The sequence below is a fragment of the Salvelinus namaycush genome, chromosome 3 (genome assembly GCF_016432855.1).
Source record: "Salvelinus namaycush isolate Seneca chromosome 3, SaNama_1.0, whole genome shotgun sequence".
Lineage (NCBI taxonomy): Eukaryota > Metazoa > Chordata > Actinopteri > Salmoniformes > Salmonidae > Salvelinus > Salvelinus namaycush.
This window is the reverse complement of record NC_052309.1, coordinates 90,712,465-90,726,453: the sequence shown is the minus strand read 5'-3', so window position 1 is coordinate 90,726,453 and position 13,989 is coordinate 90,712,465. Positions and strand designations below refer to the sequence as shown.

General features: G+C 44.6%; 1 protein-coding gene across 1 annotated transcript; it reads left to right on the top strand.

Annotated features, from left to right (window-relative positions):
- Nucleotides 1-5,519: 5,519 nt before the first annotated feature.
- On the top strand, nt 5,520-12,988 carry LOC120044707 (E3 ubiquitin-protein ligase TRIM39-like). The gene is made up of 9 exons (XM_038989384.1): nt 5,520-5,641; nt 5,843-5,993; nt 6,723-6,806; nt 7,568-7,687; nt 7,904-8,044; nt 8,683-8,830; nt 9,305-9,331; nt 9,895-10,057; nt 12,431-12,988. The coding sequence occupies exons 1-9, from the start codon at nt 5,520-5,522 to the stop codon at nt 12,813-12,815; spliced, it is 1,341 nt and encodes a 446-aa protein (XP_038845312.1). The 3' UTR covers nt 12,816-12,988.
- The last annotated feature ends 1,001 nt before the right edge of the window (nt 12,989-13,989 follow it).

The following is a 13,989-nucleotide window of genomic DNA, read 5'->3' as shown; positions in this document are numbered from 1 at the left end:
GCTACACAGCTAACCTCCTACACTGCTAAACGGCTACACGGCTAACCTCCTACACTGCTAAACGGCTACACAGCTAACCTCCTACACTGCTAAACGGCTAAACGGCTAACCCTCCTACACTGCTAAACGGCTACACGGCTAACCTCCTACACTGCTAAACGGCTACACAGCTAACCTCCTACACTGCTAAACGGCTACACAGCTAACCTCCTACACTCCTTCACGGTTACACGGCTAACCTCCTACACTGCTAAATGGCTACACAGCTAACCTCCTACACTGCTGCACTAATCCACTCTAGTAGGGCTCTGGTGTCCAGCCTTCCACGATGACTACTGGATCTCTGGCTGCAGAACCCACTGATACTGTACTGTACAGTACCTCTCTCTCATCTCTCTCTCTGTCTCCTCTGTCTCTGTATCAGTGTGTGGCAGTTGAGGCTGGGGCCGAGGCTAGCCACCACATAGTCTCATCCACAGGCTTAACTGATACAGTACAGAGAGACAGCGCCGGCTAGTGGACGAGACTAGCTATTACAGGGCTAGCTCTGGTCCAGGGTGTTAGTGAACCTTCAGGAAGGCTCAGCGTTAGCAAGCCACACTAACACACCCTGGACCAGAGCTAGTGCAGAGCCTGGTGCTGCTGTTTGACAGCTCTAACACCCTGGACCAGAGCTACTGCAGAGCCTGGTGCTGCTGTTTGACAGCTCTAACACCCTGGACCAGAGCTACTGCAGAGCCTGGTGCTGCTGTTTGGCAGCTCTAACACCCTGGACCAGAGCTACTGCAAAGCCTGGTGCTGCTGTTTGTCAGCTCTAACACCCTGGACCAGAGCTACTGCAGAGCCTGGTGCTGCTGTTTGACAGCTCTAACACCCTGGACCAGAGCTACTGCAGGGCCTGGTGCTGCTGTTTGACAGCTCTAACACCCTGGACCAGAGCTACTGCAGAGCCTGGTGCTGCTGTTTGGCAGCTCTAACACCCTGGACCAGAGCTACTGCAAAGCCTGGTGCTGCTGTTTGACAGCTCTAACACCCTGGACCAGAGCTACTGCAGGGCCTGGTGCTGCTGTTTGACAGCTCTAACACCCTGGACCAGAGCTACTGCAGGGCCTGGTGCTGCTGTTTGTCAGCTCTAGCACCCTGGACCAGAGCTACTGCAGAGCCTGGTGCTGCTGTTTGACAGCTCTAACACCCTGGACCAGAGCTACTGCAGGGCCTGGTGCTGCTGTTTGACAGCTCTAACACCCTGGACCAGAGCTACTGCAGAGCCTGGTGCTGCTGTTTGACAGCTCTAACACCCTGGACCAGAGCTACTGCAGAGCCTGGTGCTGCTGTTTGACAGCTCTAACAGGGTGGGTGGGGCCTTACCTAAGACTGCCCCTTCTCCCCAAGTGTGCACTTGTTTACTTCACTTTACTTATTTGAAATGAATATAGGAAATATGGAAACTTCCTCTAGCCTATTGTCCATGGCTCCACCAATCAAATGCTTTTACGTTTGTGGGGAGTAGTGAAGTGCACCCTTCAGGAAGAAGGAGAGATCATTGGGACGTAGCCAATGTCTAAGGTTACAGCTTCCTCCCAAAGTAAACGCCTGATTGACTGACAACAGCTGAACACACCTGGATTAAGCCCCACCCACAGCACCTTTCTAGGAACTCACACCTGTCACCTGGCCTCTGAATACAGGAAGAGAGACAGACTGACTAGCGACCGAAGCTCTGAACACCTGGCCTCTGAATACAGGAAGAGAGACAGACTGACTAGCGACCGAAGCTCTGAGCACCTGGCCAGGAACAAGTGGGACAGGTAGGTTTAACTTGTTAACATCATACTGAACATAGGTTGTAAATAATGAACACAGCTTGGGAACAATAAAGCTTATTCTAATCTATCCTCCTTGTCAGGATGTTGGCTCTCTGTTCAGAACAGTATGTTAAACATCCATTTTCTTTTATAACATGTTTACGACTGAACAGGTCAGGACGTCACTCTTCTCAGTTCAGGAAGTCACAACTTTATAGGTACTACACTGTTGGTTTTTAACTGGAAAATACAATACCGCTTTGAGGTAAAACAAACAGTTGTGATTCTAGTGAGAATAATAGCTTGAAGAGCTCATGCAGGTGTTGAGTGTTGTGTTGGTTCCTTGATTATGTAACAGAATATGTGGTGTTACCTGTTCTACTGCATACCAAGGAATGTTACGCTCTCTGTCTCTCAAACACACAGACAGACACAGACAGACAGAGCCAGACAGACTCTGACAGAATCTCCACATCCTGTCTTTCGTCTAATCAGATTGGATTATCTGGAATGTGACTTTGCTCGCTGCGGTGATGTCAAGGACATGAGTTCATAGCTTTTATGTTGGGAGTCTGTTGGCTGCACCAAGTCTCAATGACTTCCTCTCCAATACTGCAAATGGCACCCTATTTCCTGTATAGTGCACTACTTTTGACCCAGGGCCCCATAGGGAATAGGGTGCCATTTAGGAAGGAGCCTATATTTTAGTTCAAATCTTTTTTATTGAACACACACAAGAATGGTGTATAGGTATAAAAGACAAGTATACAATTCTTATATAAACATAAAAGAGCAGACAGAAACAACAAGACCCAGAGTTCTGGGTACAAAACAAATATTACAAAACAAGACATACAGAACAAGGACAGGCAGAAAGAAAGAGGGTAGATGTCACCCCCCTTTATCCCCCCCTTATTCCCCCCTATTCCCCTCCCGACTGCCCGGGTGGCGGGGCCAGCACAGGCTGCCCAAAGGTAGATTAAAATATTACAATTGAGAGTGCGTTAAAAAGTACAAATTCACAGCGCCAAATGGTCCAAGTAAGAGAGGAAAGGCTGCCAGATTTCATCAAATGTTGATCATTTATTGTTCAGGATATATCTAATTCTTTCTAGGTGTACAGTGTTTGCCAATTCGCTGAGCCATAATTTGGTAGAGGGCGCTTCCCTCCATTTCCAAAACAACAAGATACTTTTTTTGGCCGAAATGAGACTGTAAGAGATGAGTTGTTTTTGGGGGTTAGTTAATCCGTTTAGGGAATCAGACACTCCCAGGATTATCAGAAGCGGGTCTGGGTCTATTGAAGTCTCCATAACTTCAGAGAGGATCCTAGATGCACACTATATTTAAGACAAAATACTGTATGTTCCCTCTAGTCAGTGTTAACATCTTAACTTCAGTAGCCCTCTGCTGTCCTTGAGTTTCATAACCGATGAGTTTTATAAACCTCTGTCCTTCTACAGCTTGTTATTTATCAGCAAATGGTGAAGAGGTTATTGAATGAATCAGTCTTTGTTATTTCACCTTGGAAAGTATGATTGTATTATATGCTGAGAGAAAACAGTCACATACAGTGCCTTTCGGAAAGTATTTTTCGTTACAGCCTTATTCTAAATGAATTAAATAAATAAAAATCCTCAGCAATCTACACACAATACCCCATAATGACAAAGCAAAAACAGTTTATTTTTATTTTTGGGGGGCAAATTTATAAAAATCTATGAACAGAAATACCTCATTTATTCAGACCCTTTTGCTATGAGACTCAAAATTGAGCTCAGGTGCATCCTGTTTCCATTGATCATCCTAGAGATGTTTCTACAACTTGATTGGAGTCCACCTGTGGTAAATTCAATTGATTGGACATGATTTGGAAAGGCACACACCTGTCTATAAAAGGTCCCACAGTTGACAGTGCATGTCAGAGCAAAAACCAAGCCATGAGGTCGAAGGAATTGTCCGTAGAGCTCCGAGACAGGATTGTGTTGAGGCACAGATCTGGTGAAGGGCACCAAAACATTTCTGCAGGTCACCAAGAACACAGTGGCCTCCATCATTCTTAAATGGAAGCAGTTTGGAACCACCAAGACTTTTCCTTGAGCTGGCCGCCTGGCCAAACTGAGCAATCGGGGGAGAAGGGCCTTGGTCAGGGAGGTGACCAAGAACCCGATGGTCACTCTGACAGAGCTCTAGAGTTCCTCTGTGGAGATGGGAGAACCTTCCAGGACAACCATCTCTGCAGCACTCCACAAATCAGGCCTTTCTGGCCAGACGGAAACCACTCCTCAGTGAAAGACACATGACAGCCCGCTTGGAGTTTGCCAAAAGGCACCTAAAGACTCTCAGACCATGAGAAACAAGATTCTCTGGTCTGATGAAACCAAGATTGATCTCTTTGGCTTGAATGCCAAACGTCACGTCTGGAGGAAACCTGGCACCATCCCTACGGTGAAGCCTGGTGGTGGCAGAATCATGCTGTGGGGATGTTTTTCATCGGCAGGGACTGGGAGGCTAGTCAGCATCGAGGCAAAGATGAACATAAAGTACAGAGAGAAAAATGATGAAAACCTGCTCTCAGGTCCTCAGACTGGGGCGAAGGTTCACCTTCCAACAGGACAATGACCCTAAGCACACAGCCAAGAGAACGCATAAATGGCTTCGTGACAAATCTCAATGTCCTTGAGTGGCCCAGCCTGAGCCCGGACTTGAACCCGATTGAACATCTCCGGAGAGACCTGAAAATAGCTGTGCAGCAACGCTCTCCATCCAACCTGACAGAGCTTGAGAGGATCTGCTGAGAAGAATGGGAGAAGCTCCCCAAATACAGGTGTGCCAAGCTTGTAACGTCATTCCTAAGAAGACTCAATGCTGTAATTGCTGGGGTCTGAATACCAATATTTCCGTTTTTTATTTTAAATAAATTTGCAAAAATGTTTAAATCTGTTTTTGCTTTGCTTTTCATTATGGGCTATTGTGAGTGTAGATTGAGGGAGGGAGGGACAATTTAATCAATTTTAGAATAAGGCTGTAATCTAACAAAATGTGGAAAAAGTCAAGGGGTCTGAATACTTTCTGAAGGCATTGTAACCCAACTTTCAATGACTAGTTGATTAAGTTTAACCTTGAAGAGAGTGAATACTGTGGCTTTTAACGCACGCTCTTCTTCCATTGGAAAAAATGAATGGGGGAAGTATTTTTTTATCTGGCCTATCAAATGGAAGTATTACGTGACAAGAACATGTCAAGAGACTTGACATTACATTTCATCTATATATTGATATATAATGGGGTGCAACTTTGGTTTTTAGAAGTGAGGGGACGACAATGATAAAACTGGGGGGGGGGGACATGATATATATTCTCAAACAGGCTACGCGACCGCTTGGAGACGTCTGCATGGTCCTAAAGCATACCGTCGCCTCGTTTTTGTATCACATTACAATGGTAATGGGGGGAGATAAAAATGCAATTTCAGAATGTGTGGGTGTGGGGGGGGGGGGACATGCCCCCAGTGAAAGTTGCTTCCCTGTTAATGAGAGACGGTACACTACAAGTATCTGATACTACAAAGTGTTTCATGATCAATCTCGTAATATATTGAACTTGGACCTTTTTAGAAAATGGGGAATTGGAAAGGGTGGAGAGATGGATTGGAGGGAAAAGAAGGGTACCGAAAGGATGAATTGATTGATTTCTATGGTGTTCTTCCAGGGCATGGCATCTACCATCAGCCTCGTCTCCGAGAGGCACTTCCTGTGCCCGCTGTGTAAGGACATCTTCAGCAGTCCCGTGACTACTCCGTGTGGCCACAGTTTCTGTCAGGCCTGCCTGTGTGGGTACGTCCTCTTTATCTTTCCATTATAAAACATGGAGGCCGGGGGTGTCTATCGTTTGTGGAACTTTATTGAAAGCATTGCAGAGGATCCGTACATTGTTGTTCACGAGCTCTGAAGCTCAAATAGTGCATGAGTAAAACATGTACTAGAGTACAGAGCGTATCATCGGCATAATAAAAACATGGACTGGGCTCATTACAGGTACTGGACCCGGCACCGTTCAGACTACTGTCCAGTCTGCAAGAGGTTGTTCCATTCCAGGCCAGACCTTAGTGTCAACCGCATCCTGGTTGACGTCTGTGACAACTACAGGAAGACACGGCCTGAGAGCCCTCAAGGGAGCCATGACACGGTACTCTAGTGACCTTAGTGCAACGTATTGTGACATTAAGAGGTTCAAGACGCTACGGTGTACCTGTAATAGATACCTTGGTGTCATGATACCTTGGTGTAATCCTCTTGGTGGCATGATACCTTGGTGTAATCCTCTTGGTGGCATGATACCTTGGTGTAATCCTCTTGATGTTATGATACCTTGGTGTCATGATACCTTGGTGTAATCCTCTTGATGTCATGATACCTTGGTGTAATCCTCTTGATGTCATGATACCTTGGTGTAATCCTCTTGATGTCATGATACCTTGGTGTAATCCTCTTGATGTTATGATACCTTGGTGTAATCCTCTTGATGTCATGATACCTTGGTGTAACCTCTTGATGTCATGATACCTTGGTGTAATCCTCTTGATGTTATGATACCGTGGTGTAATCCTCTTGATGTCATGATACCTTGGTGTAATCCTCTTGATGTTATGATACCTTGGTGTAACCTCTTGATATTATGATACCTTGGTGTAATCCTCTTGGTGTCATGATACCTTGGTGTATTCCTCTTGATGTCATGATACCTTGGTGTAATCCTCTTGGTGTCATGATACCTTGGTGTAATCCTCTTGGTGTCATGATACCTTGGTGTATTCCTCTTGATGTCATGATACCTTGGTGTATTCCTCTTGATGTCATGATACCTTGGTGCAATCCTCTTGATGTTATGATACCTTGGTGTAATCCTCTTCTGCAGCCACAGGTTGTAGACATTGACCAGATGATCCAGGAGAGACTGAAGAAAGTTGACAGACTCAGACACTCCCTGCAGCTCCTCAAAGTGAGTCCTGATCCCAAATGGGCCCCTAGCCCCTACACCAGGGCTCTCCAAGCCTCTTCCTGGACAGCTACCCTCCTGTAGGTTTTAACTCCAACTCCAGTTATAACTAACCTGGTTCAGTTTATCAACCAGCTAATTATTAGAATCAGGTGCACTAGATTAGGGTTGTAGTGAAAACCTAGGATGGTAGCTCTCCAGGTACAGGGTTAGAGAGGTCCTACAGGATGGTATCTCTCCAGGTACAGGGTTAGAGAGGTCCTACAGGATGGTAGCTCTCCAGGTACAGGGTTAGAGTGGTCCTACAGGATGGTAGCTCTCCAGGTACAGGGTTAGAGAGGTCCTACAGGATGGTAGCTTTACTGGTACAGGGTTAGAGAGGTCCTACAGGATGGTAGCTCTCCAGGTCCAGGGTTAGAGAGGTCCTACAGGATGGTAGCTTTACTGGTACAGGGTTAGAGAGGTCCTACAGGATGGTAGCTCTCCAGGTCCAGGGTTAGAGAGGTCCTACAGGATGGTAGCTTTACTGGTACAGGGTTAGAGAGGTCCTACACCCTACGCCCTTATGTAGATCTAGATGAGTTAGACAAATCCACCACCCTTACCACATACATGTTTTGTCCAATCACACATTATCATCTTAAAGTGATGTGAGATACAGACATGTATTTCATCCAATCAGAACTGATGTCTGAGCTATTGACAGTATCTTGTCCAATCAGAACTGATGTCTGAGATATTGATATTGTCTTTTGTCCAATCAGAACTCGTGTGTGAAGGAGGTGCGTGAGAGCCAGAAGGTGTTCTCTGCCCTCGTCAGTTCCATGGAGAAGAGCCACAAGGCCGTGGTGACAGCCATTGAGGAGAGACAGGGGAAGGAGGAGGTCTGTAATGTACAGTAATACTCTGATTTATTCATGAACTTATAAACTTAGATTAAAAATAATAACGGATTGGATTTATTTAGCTCCATTCTCGTAAATGAGGTACACAAAGCGCTTTATGTATGTAAGGGGAAAACTCACCTCATCCACCACCTATTGACAGAATACAATGTGATTATCAATATACCAAATGTAACAATGTTTGTGTTTCTTTAGAGGATTGTTGAGAAGCTGGTGAAGGAGCTGGAACAGGAGATTCAACAGCTGAGGAGTGGAGACTCTGACCTGGGGCCTTGTCAATCTCAGCAGAGCCATGATGAGCTCTGTGGTGGTGGTGGTCAGAAGAGTGTTGCAGTGGTAAGCTTGGAGTAGGGTTAAGTCGCCCCGAGACGCTAGTCTTGGGTCAGTTTAGCATTTTCTCCACTAATGGTTAAGGTTTAGATTGAGGGAAAGGAAGCTGATCCTAGATCTGTACCTAGGGGAAACTTCACCCCAGAGCGGTAATCATATACTTAAGCAATAAGGCCCGAGGGGGTGTGGCATATAGTCAATATACCAGAGCCAAGGGCTGTTCTTATGCACGTCGCAAAGCAGAGTACGGACTGGATACAGACCTTAAAACTGGTTACTAACGTCATTAGAACAGGAAAAATAAATGTTTTTTCATACCCGTGGTATACCACGGCATTCAGCCAATTAGCATTCAGGGCTCGAACCACCCAGTTTATAATGTCTGATATACCTCGGATTTCAGCCAATCAGAATTCAGGACCCAAACTACCTGGTTTATAATGTAGATTAGGACACAGTAGGTCAACACGTAGACCTTTGCTTCATCATGTCTTAATTTCCAAAAACAGTTTGTAAAACAGAGTTTCTTAATTATCATGACCACAGAAGAAAAGGCTTGAACCCTTAAATTAGTCCCCCAACCACTTATATTTAATCTTAAAATATAACAGTGTTTGTTTGTTTGTCCTCTATGAACGTTGCAGAGCACCACTTCCACCACGGGCTACTCTGAGAGGAGGGACTGGTCCAAGGTTTCCATGGAGACAGACCCCTGTATGGGCGTGACCAGGAGAGCAGTGTCAGACCTGATGGACATGGTTAAAGGAGAGCTCTGTAGACTCTCTAAAGCTGGTTAGTATTACACTACAGATACTATCTTTCATATCATACTGGATCTATCTCTTACAGTTCTACATTCACCCTCAACACTTTAGTAGCCTACATGTTTTGTGTTGATTAGACATCTGTCAGCATCTGATAAATGGTTATAGTATTATTCTACTGCATATCTTTAGGGTGAGTGAAATGTCAGATCTGTTTGTCTGGGAAGGATTCTTATGGAACTGTTATCTTTAGGGTGAGTGAAATGTCAGATCTGTTTGTCTGGGAAGGATTCTTATGGAACTGTTATCTTTAGGGTGAGTGAAATGTCAGATCTGTTTGTCTGGGTAGGATTCTTATGGAACTGTTATCTTTAGGGTGAGTGAAATGTCATATCTGTTTGTCTGGGAAGGATTCTTACTGGAACTGTTATCTTTAGGATGAGTGAAATGTCAGATCTGTTTGTCTGGGAAGGATTCTTACTGGAACTGTTATCTTTTGCAGAGCTGAAGAAAATACAGAATTATACAGGTATGTCTCCACCTGCCCAAAGAGTTAGATATGCCATAACATCTCTTTTTTGTTGTTCTTAAAGGACCAGTGGAGTCAAAATTCAGTTTTTCTGTGTTTTATATCATATCGTACAACAGCTGATGAAACTAACACAGTAAAAGTGTGGGGAAGTGTTATTTCCTGATAGTTAAGGGTTGAAAATACAATCTTTATCAGCAGGTTTGCGTGGGCGGAAGTTTAGGCTTTCCATGGTGACATCACAATGTGGTAAATTGGTGAATAGACTAATAACAAAGAGATTCCAAACCTCTCTGCCAATAATGGCTAGTCTTCAGTTTTCCCCTCCCCCCTCAGACCACTCCCAGACAGTCCTAGCAAAAATCTTGCTTGAGAAATACTTTTCAAATTTTTGCCCATTTTAATCGAAATCTATTAGAGTAAGATACTTAATTATTACTCAGAAAATAATTTGATATTGATATAAGAATGGCGGCATTGGGCCTTCAAAGTACTTGTTTTACCAAGGTGAGTTTTCTGTTGCCATGGCACTTATATGTTTCTCTCTCCTTCCTCTACCCTAGTAGACATCTCGCTGAGTCCCAAGACGGCCCACGCCTTCCTCTCGGTCTCAGACGACCGGAAACAGGTGCGACACACAGACAAACACCAGGAGGTCCCAGACAACCCCAAGAGGTTTGACCGCGTGTCCAACGTCCTGGGAAGAGAATCCTTCAGCAGCGGCAGGTACTGTAATGTCCCTCTTTATACTGTTTGCCTATATAATAGCATTCTATATATCTATATTATCATAAAGATCTATGATCATATATCTATGGTTCTTAGAAAGGATGTCAGGCCGTCTGATATAGTTTGTTTGTTGAACTTTACTGAAACTATTGCGGGGATACAAACTTAAGTAGAAGTTAGGATTCACTCCTGGCTCTTTACCTTAACTAGTGCTGTAGTAAAACATGGACTGGACTTCAATACTAAGTTCATCCGTTATAATGATGACAACATGGACTGGACTAGAATACAAAGTTCATCAGTTATAATGATAAACTTGGACTGGACTTGAATGCAAAGTTCATCAGTTGTAATGACGAAAACATGGACTCCATTCCATTCCACCTGGACTAATGATGACTCCATTCCAGGTACTACTGGACTAATGTTGACTCCATTCCAGGTACTACTGGACTAATGCTGACTCCATTCCAGGTACTACTGGACTAATGCTGACTCCATTCTAGGTACTACTGGACTAATGCTGACTCCATTCCAGGTACTACTGGACTAATGCTAACTCCATTCTAGGTACTACTGGACTAATGTTGACTCCATTCCAGGTACTACTGGACTAATGCTGACTCCATTCCAGGTACTATTGGACTAATGTTGACTCCATTCCAGGTACTACTGGACTAATGCTGACTCCATTCCAGGTACTACTGGACTAATGCTGACTCCATTCCAGGTACTACTGGACTAATACTGACTCCATTCCAGGTACTACTGGACTAATGCTGACTCCATTCTAGGTACTACTGGACTAATGCTGACTCCATTCCAGGTACTACTGGACTAATGCTGACTCCATTCCAGGTACTACTGGACTAATGCTGACTCCATTCCAGGTACTACTGGACTAATGCTGACTCCATTCCAGGTACTACAGGACTAATGTTGACTCCATTCTAGGTACTAATGCTGACTCCATTCTAGGTACTACTGGACTAATGCTGACTCCATTCTAGGTACTACTGGACTAATGCTGACTCCATTCTAGGTACTACTGGACTAATGCTAACTCCATTCTAGGTACTACTGGACTAATGTTGACTCCATTCCAGGTACTACTGGACTAATGCTGACTCCATTCCAGGTACTACTGGACTAATGCTGACTCCATTCCAGGTACTACAGGACTAATGTTGACTCCATTCTAGGTACTAATGCTGACTCCATTCTAGGTACTACTGGACTAATGCTGACTCCATTCCAGATACTACTGGACTAATGCTGACTCCATTCTAGGTACTACTGGACTAATGCTGACTCCATTCTAGGTACTACTGGACTAATGTTGACTCCATTCCAGGTACTACTGGACAATTGTTGACTCCATTCCAGGTACTACTGGACTAATGTTGACTCCATTCCAGGTACTACTGGACTAATGATGACTCCATTCCAGGTACTACTGAACTAATGATGACTCCATTCCAGGTACTATTGGACTAATGTTGACTCCATTCCAGGTACTACTGGACTAATGATGACTCCATTCCAGGTACTACTGGACTAATGTTGACTCCATTCCAGGTACTACTGGACTAATGCTGACTCCATTCTAGGTACTAATGGACTAATGTTGACTCCATTCCAGGTACTACTGGACGAATGCTGACTCCATTCTATGTACTACTGGACTAATGTTGACTCCATTCCAGGTACTACTGGACTAATGTTGACTCCATTCCAGGTACTACTGGACTAATGCTGACTCCATTCTAGGTACTAATGTTGACTCCATTCCAGGTACTACTGGACTAATGCTGACTCCATTCCAGGTACTAATGCTGACTCCATTCCAGGTACTAATGCTGACTCCATTCCAGGTACTAATGCTGACTCCATTCCAGGTACTAATGCTGACTCCATTCCAGGTACTAATGTTGACTCCATTCTAGGTACTACTGGACTAATGCTGACTCCATTCTAGGTACTACTGGACTAATGCTGACTCCATTCTAGGTACTAATGCTGACTCCATTCCAGGTACTAATGCTGACTCCATTCCAGGTACTAATGCTGACTCCATTCCAGGTACTAATGCTGACTCCATTCCAGGTACTAATGCTGACTCCATTCCAGGTACTAATGCTGACTCCATTCCAGGTACTAATGCTGACTCCATTCCAGGTACTAATGCTGACTCCATTCCAGGTACTAATGCTGACTCCATTCTAGGTACTAATGCTGACTCCATTCTAGGTACTAATGTTGACTCCATTCCAGGTACTAATGTTGACTCCATTCCAGGTACTAATGTTGACTCCATTCTAGGTACTAATGCTGACTCCATTCCAGGTACTAATGCTGACTCCATTCCAGGTACTACTGGGAGGTGGAGGTGGGAGAGAAGATAGAGTGGAACCTGGGCGTGGCCAGACAGTCCATCAACAGGAAAGGGAAGTTTACAGTCAGCCCAGCCAATGGCTTCTGGACACTGAGCCTAAAGAGCGGGGGTCAATATGTAGCTAACACCTCCCCCACTGTCACCCCCGTGGGCCTGCAGCAGAAGCCCAGGAAGGTGGGGGTGTTTCTGGACTACGTGGAGGGCCGAGTGTCCTTCTACTGCGCGGAGACTGGGGTTCACATCCATACGTTTACAGATAGCTTCACTGATAGACTACATCCCCTCTTTAGTCCTGGGCGGCAACATGGGGGCAGGAATATCGCTCCTCTTATTATTAGTACTAGCTTCTGTAGCATCTGAGCCCCCTGACTTAATCCCCACACCTGGAATAGTCATTTAATAATGTCATTATGCAGCCTAATGTAGAATAAGGCTCACTCGGTCCTCTCTCACGTCTGCATTTTCAGTTGGATAAACCGGCTTCCTACCTAATATTGAGTTAATGCAGTGTCTGTATTATCAGGAAATGAGCTGGGTAATCAATGGTGATGCTATAATTTATTTGAATTATAATTTATGACAGTATATATGAACCTTCAAATATATATTTTTTATAAAGTGTTGACTTTTTTTAAATTCTGTGCATCATTAAAAAATCTGTAAATTATCCACATACATTCTAGTTCTAGAATGACTAATGTGAGTAATTTCATAAACCATGCCGCAGGCCCTGACTATTTGTTAGATAACAAGAAACCTTGACCATTCATGTATCGACCTCGTCCAATCATGCTACCTGGCTGGCTACCTGGCTGGCTAACGGCTGGCTAACGGCTGGCTAACGGCTGGCTAACGGCTGGCTAACGGCTGGCTAACGGCTGGCTAACGGCTGGCTGGCTAACGGCTGGCTGGCTAACGGCTGGCTGGCTAACGGCTGGCTGGCTAACGGCTGGCTGGCTAACGGCTGGCTGGCTAACGGCTGGCTAACTTGCCCAGTATGGTTTCAGATGGAAATATGGACGATAGATACTCCAGGTGATGTGCTTGAAAGGTAGGATTGATCATCTCCTTTTCTGGTTCCCCTGTGACTGTCTGGTGCTCCTAACTTCTTAAGTCCAATGCAGACATTTTATTTAAATGTCAAATCGTTTCTGGGTAACAATGAAGTGCCTTACTGTGATTGTTTTCAATTGAAATGGTCAAAGAGAAACCAAAATGTGCTTCTTAAAAAAAGAGCAATTTCTCAAACAACAATTTTGCTTGGACTGTCTGGGAGTGGTCTGAGTAGGGGAGGGGGAAACTGAAAACGAGCTGTTATTGGCAGAGGTTTGGAACTCTCTTTCTTATTGGTCTACTACCAATTTATGACCTGGTGATGTCACCAGGCAGGCCAAAACTCCATCCCACCAGAACAGGCTGTAATTTCAGACAGTCTTTTTAAACAACTCTTACGCTATAAGGGCATTATCATACATTTCACAGTTGCTCAGATTTATTCCAATCTCATAGTGTGGAAATATATATAAACACAGAA